The 20,455-nt window shown below is 41.0% G+C and overlaps 2 protein-coding genes and 1 pseudogene across 2 annotated transcripts; all 3 read left to right on the top strand.

The window, feature by feature from the left end:
* The first annotated feature begins 2,373 nt into the window (after positions 1–2,373).
* Positions 2,374–2,904, top strand: LOC130136130 (disease resistance protein L6-like). The gene has a single exon (XM_056306206.1). The coding sequence runs from the start codon at positions 2,374–2,376 to the stop codon at positions 2,902–2,904; it is 531 nt and encodes a 176-aa protein (XP_056162181.1).
* Positions 2,905–3,043: 139 nt separating this feature from the next.
* On the top strand, positions 3,044–7,156 carry LOC115694140 (disease resistance protein RPV1-like). Its single transcript, XM_030621263.2, has 4 exons — positions 3,044–3,242; positions 3,742–4,791; positions 4,940–5,185; positions 5,654–7,156. Exons 1-4 carry the CDS (start codon positions 3,204–3,206, stop codon positions 7,154–7,156), a joined length of 2,838 nt encoding a protein of 945 aa, XP_030477123.1. The 5' UTR covers positions 3,044–3,203.
* A 3,383-nt stretch (positions 7,157–10,539) lies between these two features.
* LOC115694139 (uncharacterized) lies at positions 10,540–20,000 on the top strand (annotated as a pseudogene).
* Positions 20,001–20,455: the final 455 nt, after the last annotated feature.

Here is a 20,455-nt window from a genome sequence, read left to right on the forward strand (position 1 = left end):
TCGAATGCAATTGAAGATAGCCAAATTTGGCCCTTGAATTGAATAGGAAAATTCAGTGTAAAAAGTGAGGAAAATGACATAAATGATCAATTAGCTTTGGCCCAAGGTGCAGTGCCATCCCTAAATTTTTAATTTGTTCAATGTGGTCCTTTAACTTTGGCCTAATGTGCAATATCATTTTTTAACTTTTAATTTGTTTAATGTGATCCCAAATTTTTTTTTATAAATGTTCAATCTAATCTCTAAATTTTATGAAAACATATAATTTTATCCTTCCATTAATTCAAATTTACGGAATTTACTGATTTAGCTTCTAATTCGGTATGTTTGAACTATAAAAAAAAAGAAAATCATATGTGATTATTCACGTAAGATAATCAACTTAAATTATAATATAATGATCTTTTTAATTTGTTCAATTTGATGACGTAGATTATTAAATCTTGATTTGAGTTGAATATCTTATGTTGATAATTCATGTGTAACTTTATTTTTTTGCGCACCGTTTGAACTTGCCGGATTGGAAACCAAATGAACAAATTCCGTTAACTTGAATTAATAGAAGGATAAAATTGGATGTTTTCGTATAATTTATGGATTAGATTGAACATTTACCAAAAGTTAGGGACCGCATTGAACAATTTAAAAATTTAGAGATGACATTGCATATTGGGTTAAAGTTTATGGACCATTTGTGTCATTTTTCCTAAAAGAAGGCTATGGATCAAGAAATTTTGGAGTGTTTTATGGTGGGGCAACTCAAGACACAACCAAAGATTAAGTTTTTCCTACAAACTCTATTTTAGAACGCGTCGCCAACGGAAGAGATTTACTGTTGAATGATGTTGCCAATCTGAACTCTTCCATTTAGTCAACGAAAGCTAAGAGTATAGAAAAAAAAAAGCTCTTCCAAACTTGTAAAATCTTGTGTCAATGCTACCGTCCCTCATTTCGTGTTTATTATACATTCATAGATTTTGGGAGATAAAAGAGGATTTTGATAGATGTCGAATATCACTGTGAGTGTTCTGAGTGAGTAAGAACGAATTATCTTATTTCAGAAAGAGAGAGAGATTCGACATGATCCATGTAGTGCTAGATTCGAGTACAGCAAAGAGATAGAGAGTGTGTGTGCTTGCGACGGGCGAAGGCGACTGTGACAGCGCTAGGGATGGCACTGCTGAGGCCGCGACTATAGCTTCCAGGTGTCCCACCTACGTGTTCCTCCCTCTCTCTATTTCACTTGAGGCGCAAATGATAATCGTTCTATTTTTTTATTTTTTTATTTTTTTGTTCCCCTGAACTAGTTTGGAATAGAAATCTGTTTGGTAAAATAATTTCATTTTTGTTTATTTTTGAAACAAATTTTGACCCAGAAATAGATTTGGATCATAAATAGAAATAATAACTCTCTCTTATTGCTCACTCTTGCCACCCACTTGCCATTGCCCACCCGCCGCCGCCGTCCGTTGCTGCTTGCCGGCTGTCCCCCGTTGCCGCTGCTCGTCCACCACCGTCGGCCGCCCGCTTGCTAACCGTTCGCCGCCCTTCCGTCGCCGCTCCCGGCCATTCGCTGTCACCCGCCTACGGGCCATCCGCCGTCGCCACTCGCCGGTCTTTTGTCCGCCGCTGTGCCCCCGACGCCGCTCGTCGGCCGTCTGCCACCCGTTTGCCATCGCTCCTGGCTGTCCGACGCCACTCTCGACCATCTACTAGTGCCCGTCCGCCGCCGCTTGTTGCCAGCCCGTCGGCAGGTGGGCATTCGCCACCGCTTGTCGCCCGCCGACCGTCTGCTGACGCCTGCTCGTCGGTCGCCACCCGCAGCCCGTCCGCCACTCGCATCCTGTCCGCCACCGCTCGCTGCCCGCCCATTGTTGCCACTTACCGGCCGGCCACCGGAAACAGAAATTTAAGAATAAGAATTTTTATTCTGGGAACAAAATTTTTGTGTCGTTATCAAACCCTAGTTTTTGTTAGAAAGTCTGGAAAAGGGAAATGGATTGTTCTATTTCTAGCCAAAATAGGGTCGGGGACAAGAAATGTTGTGATTCGCACCCTTGTCCTATTCCTTTCTATTTCTCCGGATTCCCTGTTTTTTTATTTTGATAGAAGCAATAAGTTTTGTTCTATGATACTTTTTTGAGAGCTTATTTCCACGTCGGACGTCACATGGATGTCATCGGGGGGCCACGGACCAACTTGAACAAATGAGAGAGGAGAGAGAGAGCGAGACTATCTATACGTATAGATCGAGGACTCGATTACAACCTCGATCACAAAGGGAAATATCTCAAAAGATTTGACTTTGCCAAACAAGAGGCGATCAGGGCAAATCCCAGAGCGCTTGCCATCCTCCTCGTTCTGATCCTTGCAATGAAGAAGGCGGAGGAGTACTCAGCAGATGCAGCAGCAGCGATGGGCGGAGACGCCGCCTCGTATACGTACTGCTACGATGTGTTCCTGAGTTTCAGAAGGATCTACACTGGCTATTCTCCCGGCGAATTCTTGCACCGGAGCTTGGTTGATGCCGGGATCCGCGTCTTCGGAGACGACGATGAATCTCGAAACGGTGAAGAAATTGGCAAGGAGATTCTGAGAGCGATCGACGGGGCCAAGATCTGCATACCCATCTTCTCCCAATACTACGCTTGCAGCCCGTGCTGTCTCCGGGACCTTGCGGCAATGGTGGAAAGCAAGGCCAAATCGGGTGGTGGGAAAACGATCATCCCCATATTCTGCGACGTGGAACCTCGTGATGTTAGGCTTGAAACCCCTCTGTACCGCGATGACCTAATGATGCGCAAGCTCGAAAATATATATGGGTCCGAGGAAGTAAAAGCGTGGGAAGATGCTCTTACAGAGGTCGGTTCATTACCTGGATGGGAAACGCGATCTGGCAGGTAAAAGGCCCAGACTTTGTTACAGGAGGGTTTGCAACTCATAGATCGTTTTCTAGGATAGCAATGCTAAACTCCAAATAGAAACTTTACCTTACCAAAAAAAAAAAAAAACTCCATATAGAAACAACTGATCACTTCGTTTTTGGATGTTGCGCTTTAAGTAGAAATAAACTTCAAATAGTTGTTCCGCAGTTCAATAGGAGTGGTTATTGCTTTGTCATATAGTATCAGCCCTACTGTTAAACTCGTGCCCTTTCTTTTCTAACTGAAACGGTTTACTTCTGTGGCAGCTCGATTGACGACATGAGAAAACTCGTTGAAGCAATCACGGTCAAGCTGAAGGTAAACCGTGTGCATGTGAATAAACTCATGTGTGACTCTCATTTCTACTTATCAGTAGTTGATAACAGAAACTGCTTGAATATATTTCCTTCCTAGAGTTCACCTTAAGTATGAGATGTAAGACTCTACATGCTAGTCTTATATATAGTAGTGTGCATGGCATGGCAAACAACCTCACCTTAGAGGTCCAGTTGTGGAAGTAATCAGCCATCGTTTTTTATGAATTTTGTATCTCTAGAGAGATTGGGACATTATTGCAAATGGAGTATAATCATCCGAAGGTTGATTACCTTCCAATTAATGCTATATCCTAACTTGTTGAACAGTTGAAGTGTTGTTTGTATCAACATAGGTGGGATCAGTTACTTGGATATGATTGGTGAGTTTTCTGTGTTGTTTCTGAAGTGCAGCAAGAAATAAAAGGAAAATTAAATCCAATTGTTACACCTTTTCATTTCCCGCAGCAGCTTTCTTGTTTACGATTTATTTGCTCTTGTAGGAGGTTCTAAAGAAAGATGAAGCAAAAGAACTAGTGGGAATTGACAAACAAGTGGAGGACATGATGGACTTACTTGATTTAGAAGTCAGTGATGTACGAATAGTTGGAATCTTGGGGAAGGCTGGGGTCGGCAAGACGACTCTTGCCAAGCTCATTTATGAGCAAATTTCCTCTTGTTTCGACAGTTGTAGTTTCCTTGCAGATATTGGGGCAACAGTGAAACAACTTGGAGGTGTTCGGCTTTTGCAAAGCAAGTTGATGTCTGATATCCTAAACCGCGAATACGAGGTTGATCAAGTTGCGAAGGGAATCGACTTTTTTAAAGGAATATTACGGAATATGAAAGTCCTAATTGTTCTTGATGATGTGGAGGTACGGTCGCATCTCCACGAAATTGTTGGAGAGAAGCTTGATTGGTTTGGTTATGGATCTAGGATAATTGTCACCAGTAGTATCAAATCTGTTCTTCCAGAGTCCATATCTCGAGGGTTGGCTCATGTTTTCAGTATCAACGTGATGAATAATGATCAAGCTCTTGAGCTTTTCACAAAGCATGCACTGCAAAGAAATTTTCCAAATCCATATTTTGGTAAAATTGCAAAAGGTATAATCAACTCTGCAAATGGGATCCCATTACTTGTTGAAGTAATTGGTTCACTCTGGTATGGAAAAGGAGTAGAAGAACGGGCTGCACTTGGGAAGCTAATTTTGAAATTTGGCCTGGATATTAAAAAGATTTTGATGGTTAGTTATGAAGAATTGAGGAAAGAGCAAAGAGAGATATTTCTTGATATTGCATGCCTCCCCGCTAACGTGGATTATCGAATTGCTTCATTTATGTGGCATAATCCCAATTTTCCCCTCTCCGATGGAATTGATGCACTCCGTGTCATGTCCCTGGTAAAAATTGGAAAAAATAATGAACTAGGGATGCACAGGCTGTTAAGGGAGTTTGCCCAACAAATCATACGTAAAGAGGATGATCTAGATCCAGGAACGCGAGGCAGGTTATGCAATTTGGAATTGGCCCGGAAAAAGAAGAAGATGGAGGTACAGTATCTGGTGTAATTCTATAGCGGATTGCGTGCCTTACCCTGTTCTCGAGCCTTGGAGTGTTGAGAAACTGCCCTTTTTCTTTAACGTTGACTTATCTAGCTCTTTCTCTTTTTTTCTCCACTTAATACTTTTTCCATTATAGGGGACAGACCACCTCAACTTTGTCGCGGGAGATTTTAAGAGCATGCCAAACATAAGGTTTCTTATCTTGGATTGTGCAAAAGTCGTTGGTGATTTTGCCAATGTTTTTCTAAATTTAAAGTGGCTTCAATGGCAAGGATGCACCAGAGATTTTGAAGCTACTAATTTTCATGTCCGGAAATTAGTCATTCTTGATCTTTCATGGAGCAAAGTCACTGAAGACTGGGGAGGTTGGAGAGAAATCAAGGTAGATTAAGCTTTGTTTATTTCATTAAACTGTTTCCCTGATGAGTAAGTTTTCACCAGAAAGATTTTTATGAAGACTTATTTAAGATATGACACTTTCCGGCATATGGCACGTGCAGAACTGAATATTACTCTTGAAATACTTAAGGAAATAATTGGTTGCCTGCCAACAACAATTAGAGGGTTTGTGGATGATGGTGGTGGTGGTGGAAATCTTAGGTTGAGTGAGTAAGGGGAATGATTTTCTGTGTGTCGAAAGGGTAAGTCATTCTTTAGAATCTGAATAAGCATCTTCTTTGACTATGAAAACATTTTCCATCAGAAATCTTCCTAAACTATGCCAGGATTGTAAGATTGGAAAACATATTTTCAAACATTGTTTTTCTTCAAAACAAGCAAAGCCTTAGTCTTTATTTCCTCTAAAGATTTGTTCAGTGTACGAATTAATGTTTCTGTGTTATTTTTGCAGATGCCACTGTTGAAAGTCTTGAATCTTACTGGTTGTGCTGACCTATTGATAAGCCCTGACTTGTCCTCTTTCCCAGACTTGGAGATATTGATTCTCGAACGATGTTCTCGACTAATGAAGTTAGATCCTTCCATCCGTCATCTAAAATGCTTAACTACCTTAAATTTGAGGTTCTGCGATGAACTCAACATGCTGCCAATTGAACTGGGTCACATGAAAGCTCTTAAGGAGCTCCTTATCGATGGGACTTCGGTACAAGAAATTCCCGTGTCAATGGGTTACATGGAGAAACTTGAGATTTTTAGTGCCTCCAACTGTCTCCAGTTAAGTCACCTGCCTGATTCAGTTCGTGGCTTGACAGCTCTTTCAGTACTCTCACTGGAAAATGCAAAAATTACTCGAATCCCTGCCTCAGTTGAAAAGCTGGTGAAACTTCGGATCCTGTCTCTAAAGGATTGTCGTTGGATAGGAAGACTTCCGGATTCAATTTGCAATTTGGGAAACTCATTAGAGGAGTTGGATATAACAGGGACAGGCATATCTGAATTGCCCAATTCAATTATTCGCTTGGGGCATTTAAAAGTGTTAAAAATGGATTCTTGCTTCATTAGAGAATTGCCTAGAGAAATTGGAAATTTGGTCAACCTTGAAGAATTACATGCTTCCCATTGTAGGAGTTTGAAGGGAGCCATTCCAACTGCTATTAAGTATCTAAATCGTCTGAGGATACTGAGATTGGGACATTCCAGTATTTCTGGCATTCCTTCGGAAATCGGAAGTCTTTCTTGTCTTCAGACTCTTGATTTACTTCGGTGCAATGAGATTCAAGCTGTGCCAGAGCTTCCCTCCAGTTTAACTTGTCTACGTGTAAGTTCTGAAAGGATGAAGACCTTGCCAGATCTTAAGGATTTATTGAAGTTGGAAGAGATATGCCTGGGTGATAAAGATCCTAAGGAGCTCATATGTCCCTCAACACAGATGACGCCAATATCCAGTTCAAGAGATCTCTTAGTTGTGCCCATAGCACTTCAAAAAATGAAGATGTTAGAGTTGTCTCATTCTCGAATCAGTAAACTGCAACTTGGGCATGGTTCCCTCTCATGTATACATCTTAAGAAGCTAGTTCTATCTGGTGTGAATCTTGAATATGTGCTGGAACTTCCCTCGTCATTGTCCATTTTATCTATTCGATGTTGTTCGTCTTTGAGACAATTGCCAGCAGTTCACCATCTGAGCAAACTATCAGAGCTAAATCTCATCCAATCTGCGGTAGAAGAGATTAAGGGGCTTCAAGGACTAATTGCTCTGGAAATCTTGAATATAATGCACTGTGAAATACGTAATCTCAATGGGCTTGGCCAATTAACAGAATTACGAAGTTTGATATTGTCAGACTGTGATTCACTTGGTGGATTGCCCGATATATCAAACTTGAAGATGTTGAATGTCCTAGTAGTCCAAAGATGCAAGATGATCCCTAATATTGAAGGACTTTGGCGTTAACCTCCTTGGAAGTGCTGCATGTTAATGATAGGGTCCTGATGGAATCTATAATAGATAGTTGATGTCCTGTGCGCCTGGACTGGACATTCAGTGATTTACACGGCTCTTCGGACAGAATCAGAACCATGCAGCTGTTGAGGGCGACATCATTGAAGTCCACTGTGAAATTAAGTTGGCAAACTAGCACCAAAAATTGCTGGAGCTGCAATTTGAAATTGGGCACCAAAAGTTTTTTGAGTCCTTCATCTATCAAAAGTGGAACCAAGTGCCATAAGCAAGCACCCTTGCACTGACCTCACAGTTCGTCAGATCCTTCATATTCCTCTCACCCTCACCAATCCATCTTTCTGTCCAGTCTCTCTCATCAACTGGCGACTTATCGTTTCCTGTAAATTGGGGATGATCTGGAGGCACTGCAAGGAATTTTCTTGTCTCAAAGGCATCTCCGATTGTTAGATGGTATATATAAGCACAATTAGGGGCAAAGTTGGTAGCTCTCACATGTGAACGAACCCCCCATACAGCTGGTTGTCTGGCATGTCATGCAGGAGATGTAGATACAATTATTGCATTTAGTGAAAGACATGCTTGGGCCAGGTAATAATACCAAATGATTTTCTCCAGAGTTTTATCATAATAAACAGGTGTCTATGGTACCCAAATTTACAATTCATTTGACTGTAAGAAGTGCACCTCTTTTGCTCAAGTTCAGTGGGTAGTTAAGAAAGGCACCTATTTTCCAATGATCTTTTACTCATCACCCATGGAGAAAAGACTTATGAGCCTTGTATGTTTCATACAGACTCTTCTTCATGGAATGATGTTGTTTCTTGGGTTCAGATTAATCTGAGAGGCAACACTATACGGATGTTAGTCTTTAAACTAGCCCAGGATGCACTAGTTTATTTCAGTTGGAGAACTCGAAATTATCAGTTCCATTGTCCTGGGACTCACATTTGTATTGGGAACATTTCAATTGTTTTCTTGCTGATGTAATGCGTAAGACACACCCCAGATGACATGGATGGCCGTCTACTCAAATGAAAGCATCCTCACAATAAGTACCAAGAGCGACATTTATCTCAAAACACGGATGGCAGAGAGGGCGAGCTGGTTAGAAAGGATCTAGTAATCATTGTAAGTGGTTATTGATTATGGCATCTTACCTCATCTTGGTTTAGGATCACAAATAGGTTGTTTTAGGTAACTTTTGTTCAGCTTGAGCCTTTTGCGTTGGTATGGGACATCGGTGCACAATTCTGTTGATCCTAGGTCAACTTCTCAATTTTAACCTGATATGGCTTATCCCAATCCAATTATTTCTGAGTGCTCGCTGGTTTTGGCAAAATATTTTGTAATTTGACTCCGTGAGTAAATGTGAGCGGGGAGTATGAATGGAGAGCAGGGAATTCTAGTGTCCAGGTTCAGAGCGGGAAGCGTGAGTTGAGCCTGTGAGGGAAAGGTATTAAATGAAAGGAAAGAGCTTGCCGGGTTAACTTGGCTTGTGGCTACAGTGAATTCAGAACAGATGAAATCTGAATGAAAGTCGGTGACTGGAAGATCTCTTTGGTTTGTGCTGGGGGGACAAGAGTAAACATGTCATCATCAGCAGCTTCTCGCCTGTTATTAGGGAAGAAGCTTCAGTATTATGTAGCAGCCTAGGGGCACACGGTGGAACTGGCGTTTTAGGTCAATGGTTTATGTAATACCACGTGGAGATGGAACTTTCGGGTAATGGTTTCACTGGCCAGTGGGCAGAGAGAGAGAGAGAGAGAGAGAGAGAGAGAGAGAGAGAGAGAGAGAGAGACCATAGAATATGACTAATATAATGAAAAATTTGGTCCTTGAAGTTCCTCCCAAGCTTTCGAATTATAGTAGAAATACACAAATTTTGGATTTCTTTGACAAATATGGTATCAGCTTATATACCATTTCAAAATCCATACTTGATGCGGAGAGTTTCATATCATTGAAGGGCTTGTTTGGTTATCGGGAGTAAAAGCAGCTGAGTGAAATTAGGATCATGAATGTCTTTCTTGCCAATGTTTGGTGAATTAGAATGAGACTGAATGGAAGTGAAATTTGAGAAAGAAAATTGTTGCATTATTGCATTTTCATTACTATGGAGGAAGGTCGTGGAGGAGGTGGGAATAACTGAGAACGAAAACAAAGTCAAAAAAATAAGTCATTGGCTCGGCAACTTTTAAATGAACAGATGTAACTTGGTATGCATGCTTAGCTCATTTTTTTAATCTTTAGAAATTTGAAACAACCAAATTCAAATCAATCCAAAATCATATAGAACATGGCCGGCACTATTTCCACAGCTTGAATGTCTAAAGACACACAGCATTTAATGGTGAGCAGACGAAAATACCCTTAGAAACCAGCGCCTTTTTCCTTGTTCAACACGCCGTGGATGACCGCAGGCAGCCCTCCGTACCTCCTCCTCCGGCACCGTGACGAGCAGAAGTTAAATGTGCGTCTTCCAGAGCCACTCTGTTGTCTCTCCCGGATCTTGTTCCATTGATCTGAAAAATCCTTCTGTTTGCTCAACCCGAGAATGTCGGCTTTGAACACATGTACGGTTGGAGTCTCCTCCCAATCAATGAAACCTTGCGTGAACGACAACACCGCGGAGTCACTTTTGGCTCCTGAGTCTGTCTTTGATATCGATTTCCCCCCTTCTGACCTCGCCGAGATGGTGCAATATTATTCTATCTTTGAAATGAATAAACATAATTTATAGAAAAATTTTAGAAAAATCTAAAGGGAACTATTAACCTAATGAAGGTGATAAAGTACTTATGGACAGCACCCAGTGATAGAGCTAGAATTTTGGTGGAGGGGACGAAATATTTAACATGATCGATTAATATTTGTTATCATGTTAATTGTAGGAAAGAGAACCATGTAATAGCTTAGAAGAAAAATGTAAAATAATTAAAGATTTGTTTTGAAGTGAGATAAAAATACCGAGGAACCCTATTGAAATAATAATAGTTAATGGTGCATTTTAAGTTTATTTTTGGTGGCCATTTTTGGATGCGTGGGCACGTTTGAGATTAGAGTGAAATTTGGAGATTTTTTTAAACAAAGAAGACTTCGGGAAAGAATTAAAATTAGACCTAAAATTTAAGAATTATTTAGGGAATTAGCCCTTTTTTTTTCATCCCCTATCTCTTGACTTTTCAACTCTTGCATCTTCAACTGGCATTGACTTTGCAACTCTTGCATCTTCAACTGGCATTGACTTTGCAACTCTTGCATCTTCCCCAGGCTTTCGCTTTTAATCAAATTTTGTATCTGATGTCTCCTAAGATCCAACTCCGGGAGGGAAAATCTCTTCCTGTAGCATCAACAGTGAGCAAGAGAGGGAGGTGATGGCCCGCAACTCGTTTGTGCTGCCTCGTTTGTGTTGCCTGTGTGAAAGAAAGCAGGTTAGTTCCGCTTCCCCGTGTTTGTGCATTTTTTTTACAAGATGGGTGGTTATGTCTGTGTGAGGACTGTTGATTTAGCTGGTATATGCTTTGATCTGCATCATTTCTTTGGACTGCAATGAAGGATTTACTGGAACATTTTCTTGATCTTGATTTGGTCCTCAAATCAGCTGCATCTCGTATCCTTTTCAGAACATCATCAATAAGCCTAGATCGAATGGAGTCAAACTCTTTTTCTTTCCTTTTGTTTTTGGTTTTTTTTTTCCCTAAAGCTAGTTTGTTGTCTCATATCAGAACATCCTAGTCAAGGCCTTATGCTTCCAATTTTAGCTTTCGCTAATATGCGGAAATTGTCGTTCGCCTCTTTTGTTTTACAGTAGTTGGTCTCTTCGCCGCCACTGCTGCCACCGCCGCCCCCGCCTCCGTCATCATCACAGCCATCGTCGTATTTATCATCCATCTCTACCTCATCAAGAGCCAATTATGATGTGTTCTTGAGTTTTAAAGGTCCTGATACTCGCAATGGATTTACAGATTGCCTCTACGCCAGCTTGATTAGTGCAAGGATCATTGTCTTTAGAGACGATGATGATCTTGATCCTGGAGATAATATCCGTGATGCATTGTTTCAATCCATAAAGCAATCCAAGATATCAATACCTATTATCTCCAAGGATTATGCATCCAGTGAGAGTTGTCTCAAGGAATTGGCACAAATGGTGGAATGCAATGAAGCGGACACTCAACTGATCGTACCCATTTTCTATGATATTAGCCCTGCTGCATTAAAATACCGACGTGGATGTGTTGGGAAGTCCTTCCGTAAGCACGAGCGCCGTGGAATTGACCGCGTGGTCATTGATAAATGGAAACAGGCTCTTCGAAAGATTACTGAGATGAAGGGGTGTGATCTGCGGATTACAAACATTAGGTAATCATCTTTTTACTGTCCTTTTAATGCTATTAGCTTTAGCTTTATGAAAATTTTGCCAAGCACAATGTTTTTGAAATCATTAATCGGATGGGACTGGATTTTTTTTGATAATGAGGTAAATGTGCTTTCCGTGCCCTTCTTGTTGCCCACTGCATCGTCCTTGTTGGTCAATTTAGTACGGTTTAACTGGATAATTTCCTTCGTAATTTTCGTTGACTGTTGTTAATTATTTTGTAATCTTATCATGATTCCTTATTTTCATCATCACATTTGGCAGTTACGGTGAACTCATAGAGAAAGTTGTTTCGGATATTCTAGAGTGGTTGAAGAAGAATGATTTAGATGTGACTGACGGTTTAGTGGGAATGAAACCTCACGTACGGGAGGTTATGAAAAAGCTTGGTGTCATCTATGTCAATGAGCAGGCAACCGGAGTATATGACAAAGATGTACGTGTACTTGGGATATACGGCACGCCAGGGATTGGCAAGACTACCGTTGCAAAGGTTGTGTACAACAAAATCCATCGTCTCTTTCAACGTTGTAGTTTTCTTTCCAATATTCGAGAAAATGGTGCATCCGATGGACTCATCATGGGCCTACAAGAACAGTTAATCTCAGACCTCCGGAGGAAAGAACGTAGAAGGCTTGGAACTCTTGACCAATTGACTAATGTCATAAAAAGTTCATTTAGCGAAATGAAAGTTCTCATTCTCCTTGATGATGTGCATTATTTTGACCAAATCAAGCATTTAGTTGGGGATCTAAGTTGGTTTGGCCCAGGAAGCAGGATTCTCATGACAGTTGGAAATATTACTGTTCTTGATGGCTACGGAAATGGAGTGGCTGATAAGTATGAGGTTGGAGAAATGGGGCCTTGTCAACCTCTTAAACTTTTCCGCATGCATGCTTTTTGTGAGTATACTCGCGAAGAGGAGGATGAGTATGATTCTCTATCCAGAGTCATTGTTGACATTATTGGAGGTATTCCATTTGCTATTGAAGTAACAGCTTCATTCTTGCATAAGAATTAGGGGGAAAGACAAACATGGAAAGATACCTTGGATAGCTTGAGAAGGAAGCCAGAAGATAAAGTCCACAAAGCGATCGAGTTAAGCTATGACTCTTTGCATGAAGAGATGAAAGAGATATTTCTCGATATAGCATGTTTTCTCATTGGAACAGATGAGAGAATTCCCTCTTACATGTGGCGTGCATGTAAATATGATCCAAGAGGAATCAAATTTCTCCAAGACATGAGTTTGGTCAAAATAGGAGAAAACAATGTGGATGCATAATCAACTAAGAGAGTTTAGCATGAAAACTGTTAGGATGCAAGATCCCCTCGAGCCTCGAAACCGAAGTAGGTTATGGAATCACATTGATGCACTTTCCACGCTTAATGGAGAGCAGGTATACTTTTCAAGCATAAGATCTTTTAGCTTAGACACAATCAACAATCTTTGAAGATACTTCCTTTCCTTGATTTTTCTTTTCCAAAATGAAGTGTGAATGGCTATATTTCATTTCCCTTTCTACTTATTCAGTTCCCTCGATTTGCAGAGTCCTAGTAAGTTGGAAGCCCTTGGTCTCACATTTGATGAGGGACAAAGTGAATGTTTTAGATGTTCAAGATTTAGCCATCTAGGGCACTTGAGGTTCTTGAGATTGGATCGGGCTACTGTTGGAGGGAGTTCTCAGGATGTATTCGTGTTGGAGCTGTGTTCCAGTGCTGCTGTTGTTTTTCTTGTCATTTTAGTTTTTTCTGTTTTGCAGTCAAGTTTGATTTGTTAGGCAGTTAGTTTATTAGCTATTTTCTAGGAAGTGGAACAAGTCAGTTTTTTTTGCACGTTTGTGTGCAGTTCAAAACAGGTTCCTATTAAGCTTGTTCTTGACAATTTTTGTTAATGTTAATATTTTTAGTCTTCTATTCCATCTCTCTCTGCGAAATCAGAAAACTGTGATAGCTGATTTTTTCATCTTTATTAACATTGGTATCAGAGCTTCTGTGGGATCTTAAAGGACTGTGAAGTGAGGGTAAGCGAGCCTGCAAAGACAACGCTGATGGAGGCAGGATCAAGCGGATTCTCTGCAATGGCTACTCCAGTCTTTACTAGGGAAAATTATCAAGCTTGGGCTATCAAGATGACAGCATTCTTGGAGGGTCATGATCTATGGGAGGCTGTGGAGAATGATTATGAAATTGCTCCACTTCCAAACAATCCAACCTTGAATCAGATAAAGTTCCATAAAGAGAGAACCACAAGAAAGGCCAAGGCAAAGTCTTACCTGTATGCTGTTGTCTCACCCCTTATCTTCACAAGGATCATGATATGTGATTCTGCAAAGACAATATGGGATTGCTTGAAGGATGAATGCGAGGGAGATGACAAGATAAGAAGCATGAAGGTGCTGAATCTTTTAAGGGAGTTTGAGAGACAGCAGATGAAGGATTCAGTGTCAGTGAAGGAATACTCTGATAGGCTAATTGAGATAGCTGAAAAGATCAGAGTTTTAGGGACTGACTTGAAGGATGAAAGGCTGGTTCAGAAGATCCTGGTGTCTCTTCCAGAGAAGTTTGAAGCCACCATAGCTTCTCTGGAAAATACAAGAGATTTAGCTGACATAAAGCTTGCAGAATTGTTAAGTGCCCTGCAGGCACAGGAGCAAAGAAGACTGATGAGAAGAGAAGAGCCTATAGAGGGAGCACTGCAAGCTAAAGTGAAGTTCAATGATGGAGGCAAAGGGAAGAAATGGAATCAGTCCAAAGGAAATGCAGGTGACTCCAAGTTTGAAGCGAAAGAAGGAAGTTCTAGTGGGTCTGGCAAATGGAAGAAGAACAAGAAGCCTTGTCAACACTGTGGTGGAACTACTCATCAGTCCTTTAGATGCTGGAGGAGGCCTGATGCTAAGTGCAGAAGATGTCACAAGATGGGTCACATGAAAGCAATCTGCAAAGAGAACAATCACTAGCAAGCAGGAGCAGCACAGATAGCAGTGAATGAGACTGAGGAAGAATGCTTGTTTGTGGCTTCCTATTCTAGTTCTCCTGTTGAGAATGATGCATGGCTGGTGGATAGTGGCTGTACCAGTTATATGACTGGCAATTTGAAGCTGTTTAGGAGTCTAGACAGGTCAGTCAGGTCCAAAGTCAGAATTGGCAATGGATAGTATATCGAAGTGCAAGGGAAGGATACAGTGGCTATTGAAGGAAATCAGGAGGTGAAGCTGATTAGTGATGTTCTCTTTGTGCCAAAAATTAACCAGAATCTGTTGAGTGTTGGCCAATTAGTTGAGAGGGGCTATAAGGTGAAGTTTGAAGGAAAGGAATGCCTTATTGATAATGCAAATAGCAAGGAAGTGTTGAGAATGCCAATAAAGGACAAGTGCTTCCTGTTCAAGCCACAGGAAATGCAACAAATGGCTTTGAAGTGCAAAGAAGAAAATGCAGAGCTATGGCATAAAAGGCTTGGACATGTTCACTGGAAGAACATGTTGTTTATGCAGAGGAATAGCTTGGCAGATGACTTGCCAAGTTTGGAGAAGGAATTTCCACAGTGCAGAACTTGTCTTCTTGGCAAGCAAGCCAGATTTCCTTTCAAAGGAGGAGGCTGGAGAGCATGTGAGAAGCTGCAATTAGTCCACATAGACTTATGTGGACCTATGTCTGAGTCATCTCTCAATGGTAGCAGGTATTTCATTACTTTCACAGATGACATGACTAGGATGAGCTGGATTTACTTTCTGCAAGCCAAGTCTGAAGTTGCTGATGTGTTTGTGAAGTTCAAAGCCTTAGTTGAGAATCAGAGTGGGAAGAAAATCCAAATGCTCAAGTCTGATAATGGTTCTGAGTATACTGCTCACAAGTTTAAGTTAAACTGTGAGGAAGCAGGCATTATGCAGCAGTTCACTGCCCCCTATTCACCTTAACATAATGGGGTCAGTGAGAGGAAAAACAGAAGCATTATGGAAATGGCCAGATGTATGATGCAGGAGAAGATGTTACCTAAGAAGTTCTGGGCTGAGGCAGCTAGTACTGCAGTGTTCTTGTTGAACAGATTGCCCACAAAGGCCTTAGAGAGGTCAACACCTTTTGAAGCCTGGTATGGTGTTAAACCTTATGTAAAGAATTTAAAAGTTTTTGGGTGTTTGTGTTATACACATGTTCCTCAGGTCAAGAGGGACAAACTGGATCAAAGAGCTGAGCCTAGAGTCTTCATTGGATACAGTCTCCAATCAAAGGCTTATAGGATTTTTCAGCTTATGACAGGGAAGGTGACTGTGAGTAGAGATGTTGTTTTTCTAGAGGAAGATGAGTGGAATTGGATGGAAGAAAAGAATGCAGGATAGAAGAAATCTGCAGAACAACAACCTGCAACAACTGTATAGGTTGATGAAGTTGTGAATGGATTGGAAGATACTATGGATGATATGCCAGTAAGAGGCACAAGGTCACTTGCTGAAGTTTATGAAAGAAGCAATGTGGCAGTGCTTGAACCAGCTAACTTTGTGGAAGCTAAGGAGGATCAGAAGTGGATTGCAGCAATGCAGGAGGAGTTGACAATGATTAAGAAAAACCACACATGGGAGCTTGTTGCCAGACCATCTGACAAGAATGTGATTGGGGTTAAGTGGGTGTTCAGAACAAAACTTAATCCTGATGGTTCTATCAATAAACACAAAGCTAGACTAGTTGTGAAAGGCTATGCTCAGATATGGGAAGTAGATTATTCTGAAACTTTTGCGCCTGTTGCAAGACTTGATACAATCAGGCTACTATTAGCTGTTGCAGCAGAGAAAGGGTGGCCTATATTTTAGCTAGATGTCAAGTCTGCATTTCTGAATGGAGAGCTCGAAGAGGAGATTTTTTGTTGAACAACCTGAAGGCTTCAGTGCCAAAGGGCAAGAAGAGAAGGTATACAGATTGAGGAAAGCTCTATATGGACTGAAGCAGGCTCCAAGAACTTGGTATGGAAAGATAGACAGATATTTGCAGGATTTTGGCTTTGTAAGAAGCTTGAGTGAGTTCACTCTTTATGCCAAGAAGGTGAATTACAGCGTTGTAATTCTGTCACTCTATGTAGATGATTTGTTGGTGACAGGGAATGATGTGGAACTGATAGAGGGGTGAAGCAAGGTCTGTTTGCAGCTTTTGAGATGTCAGACTTGGGAAAGATGGCTTATTTCCTAGGTCTGGAAATCAAATAAACTTCACATGAGATTTTCATCTGCCAAAAGAAATACATGAAGGAAATTTTGAAGAAGTTTCAGATGGAAGATTGTAGAAGTGTCAGCACTCCTATGACTGCTAAGGAGAAGCTGCAAAAGAATGATGGAACAGAAGCGGTAGATGCTTCAATGTATAAAAGCTTAATTGGATGTCTCATGTATCTCACAACAACTAGACCATATATTTTATTTGCTGTGAGTGTTTTATCCAGGTTCATGAGTAGTCCTAGTCAGTTACATTTGGTCGCTGCAAAAAGGGTCTTGAGATACATCAAAGGAACATTGTTCTTTGGTGTGAAGTTTAGGAAAGGCCAGAAGTTTAAGTTTCAGGGTTTTTCTGATAGTGACAGGGCTGGCTCAGTAGATGACATGAAGAGTACATCTGGGTACTGCTTCACTCATGGTTCTGCTTGTTTCTCCTGGTGTTCCAAAAAGCAGGAGATTGTAGCTCAGTCCACTGCAGAGGCTGAGTTTATAGCAGCTATTGCAGCTGCAAATCAAGTTTTGTGGCTGAAGAAGATAATGAAGGATCTGTGGTTGAGTTCTACTGATTGCATTGAAGTTTATGTGGACAATCAGGCTGCTTTAGCAATATCACAGAATCCAGTTTTCCATGGCAAAACCAAGCATTTTAAGATCAAATTCTTCTTTCTGCGTGAAGTGCAACAAAGTGGTGAAGTTAAATTGGTTTATTGTAGATCAGAAGATCAGCTTGCAGACATGTTCACAAAGCCACTTCAGGTTGAAAGATTTGAGCTGTTAAGGGAGAAAATTGGAGTTTGCAGCAACAACTGATCCAAGGAGGAGTTTGTTGGAGCTGTGTCCCAGTGCTGCTGCTGTTTTTCTTGTCATTTTAGTCTTTTCTGTTTTGCAGTCAAGTTTGATTTGTTAGGCAGTTAGTTTATTAGCTATTTTCTAGGAAGTGGAATAAATCAGTTTTTTTTGCACGTTTGTGTGCAGTTCAAAACAGGTTCCTATTAAGCTTGTTCTTGACAGTTTTTGTTAATGTTAATATTTTTAGTCTTCTATTCCATCTCTGTCTGCGAAATCAGAAAATTGTGATAGCTGATTTTTTCATCTTTATTAACAATTCGGTTATCTAGGCGCTTGTCGTTTCGGAGATTGGACCCGGCCACTGTTGGAGGGAGTTCTCAGAATGTTCTTTCAAATTTAAGGTGGCTTGATTGGCAAGGGTGCAGCCAGATCTGTGAACTATTTATTTTCCATTTGGAGAAACTGGTCATTCTTGATCTATCTCGCAGTCAGGTCACTGGAGATTCACAAGAATGGGGCCAAATCATGAAGGTAAAGTGCATTTTTGTCTATGTATCCTGGGATTATTAGAATAGCTAGCACCAACTAAGCCTTTTCTGTCCTCTTTTCCTGCAGAAGGCAAAGGAATTGAAAGTTTTGAACCTCAGTAGCTGTCATAACCTGAATGCTCTTCCAGACTTCAGTGCTTCGATATACATAGAGAGATTAGTCCTGGAACGTTGTTCTGTACCATCCCAAGTTGGTCCATTGATAGGTAATCTAAAAAACTTAGTCTCCTTAAATCTTAATTTCTGCACAATCGTCAGCGACTTGCCGCAAGAACTGTGTTGTATGAAGGATTTGGAAGAACTTCTGATTGATGGAACATCCATTAAAAGGATTGATTTCGAACCAGCCTCCATGAAGAAACTTAAGATTCTGAGCGCTTGCCAATGTGGAAGTTTGGCTCATGTATCACCCTCTATTGGTCACTTGGAATCTCTTGAGCATCTTCGACAGGATGGTGCCACTTTTGAAGGACTACCAGATTCTATTAAGTCCTTAAAGAAACTTCGGAGCCTGCTTCTAGGAAATTGTCAGAATTTACTTGAGCTTCCTGGTTCCGTTGGGAATCTTGAGTCACTGGAAGTCATGGATCTATCCAGCACCAAGATTGCTAGTTTACCTAGGTCCGTTAAGCATTTGAAAAATTTGAAAGTGCTGAAGATGGAGAATACTCACTTAGAAAAATTCCCCAAAGATATAAAAAATCTAGAAAAGCTGGAAGAGATAGATCTTTCAAAATGCTGGAATCTGAAGGGGTGGATTCTCTGTGATGTTAGAGGATTATCCTCTTTGAAAATCTTGAGATTATCATCTACCAAGATTTCTGGCCTACCCGGGACCCTTCCATTGCTCTCTGATCTCCAACAGCTAGATTTAAGTGAATGTGACCAACTTTGGGATTTGCAAAGACTTCCATCCAGTTTAAGCATTATTCGCTGGGGATCCAAAAAAATGTGGACGGTGCCAGACCTTTCTTTCATGGGAAACTTGAAAGAGCTGTCCTTGAGTGATAACTTTGATCCTACTGGTCCAATGCAGAATTCTTCCTCTGAGCCACCCGAAATTGAATGGTTAACAAGACTAGCTAATCTAGAAATCTTGAAGTTGTGCCTCTCAAACATCACCAAGCTACCTGAACATTTTAATAAACTTCAACTTAGAAAACTTGTTTTGCACTAAGCAAACTTGCGTGACCTTGGAGAGCTACCCTCTTGCTCATCGGTATTGTGCCTTCAGCGCTGCATGATTCAATATTCACAATTTTCTACGGTGAGAGGTCTATCTGAATTAGAACTCAAACACCGTCACTTGGCATGGACTGTCAGTCTTAAAGATTTGAGGCGATTGGAACGTCTGAAAATATCTGACTGCAATGTGCGAACACTTGATGGGCTGGAAAATTTGCCTTGCTTTAGAAGGCTCACTCTAGACGACTGCCTTTCATTGACCAGATTACCTGATCGAACAAATCGTACCATCGAAATCGATGGGTACAATTTTGCAGAAGAACAAATAGTCGGCATTTGTGTTGCTCGCACCTAGCTATGGTCAGAATATTGTGTAAATTCTTCGATAATGATTCCGACTTATGAGTAAAGATCTTGCTGCACAACGGATATTTGGTCTATCTTCAATAAAAAGTTGGAGGCTTTTCTGAAGGGTAAATATTGCTACCTTTTGCTTTCCTCGACCTGAACATCTGTACAACTCCATGATGCACCAGTCGGTCTTTTTCTCTTTTGGCTAAGACGCTGACTGCAGTCAAATTTCTGTGCAGTGTCCTCTCCACCTCGCGGGCATGGAACTTCTCTGTTGGAAGGCCCGACCTTGCGGGCTTGGTCAGGCAAGTTTGTGCTTTGAAATCTTTTACTAGCTTTTGATTCTAATTTCTCAATGCTTTTATTTTTTTTATTCTTTCATTGAAAACGTAGAAACGGTAACTGGAGCACAGAACCAACATAAAAATAACAAAAGAAAAATTGATATTAGATAATTCAATTTGCCAGTGCTTTGTGCATGAAATCACGAAACCTTCTTGGCATTTTAATTTCTTTATTGTTCGCTCGTTTTGTCTTTCAGAAGAAGTTGGGGACAGATTTACCAGCAATATACCGGGTGGGCTGGGATGGCTACTCAATATCAGAATGATGATTGGGCAAAGACTACTTGGTGGAGGAGGAGAGATGGCTGGCTGTTTTGTTTGAATGGGAGATTTGTAACCTTGAAGTCCGGGGGATGCACGTTGAGAAGATAAGCCAATGGGACTTGAGTGCGGACGCGTGGAGTCGCATACTGCTCCTTCCTTTTTGGGCTGAGGCTTAAAAGATTGACAGGTGAGTTGCAGCTGCAGTGTAGCAGAGTTTAACTCTCGATCTG

This window comes from Syzygium oleosum, unplaced genomic scaffold (genome assembly GCF_021117445.2).
Source record: "Syzygium oleosum isolate NSW1041296 unplaced genomic scaffold, Sole_v2.1 Sole_v2.42, whole genome shotgun sequence".
Classification (NCBI taxonomy): domain Eukaryota; kingdom Viridiplantae; phylum Streptophyta; class Magnoliopsida; order Myrtales; family Myrtaceae; genus Syzygium; species Syzygium oleosum.

Excerpts from the sequence above, each read along its gene's own strand:
- LOC130136130 (XM_056306206.1), top strand. The coding sequence starts at position 2,374 with ATGAAGAAGGCGGAGGAGTACTCAGCAGATGCAGCAGCAGCGATGGGC.
- LOC115694140 (XM_030621263.2), top strand. The coding sequence starts at position 3,204 with ATGAGAAAACTCGTTGAAGCAATCACGGTCAAGCTGAAG. Across the intron at positions 4,792-4,939 it reads GGAAAAAGAAGAAGATGGAG|GGGACAGACCACCTCAACTT; the intron begins GTACAGTATCTG and ends TTTCCATTATAG. Across the intron at positions 5,186-5,653 it reads GAGGTTGGAGAGAAATCAAG|ATGCCACTGTTGAAAGTCTT; the intron begins GTAGATTAAGCT and ends TTATTTTTGCAG.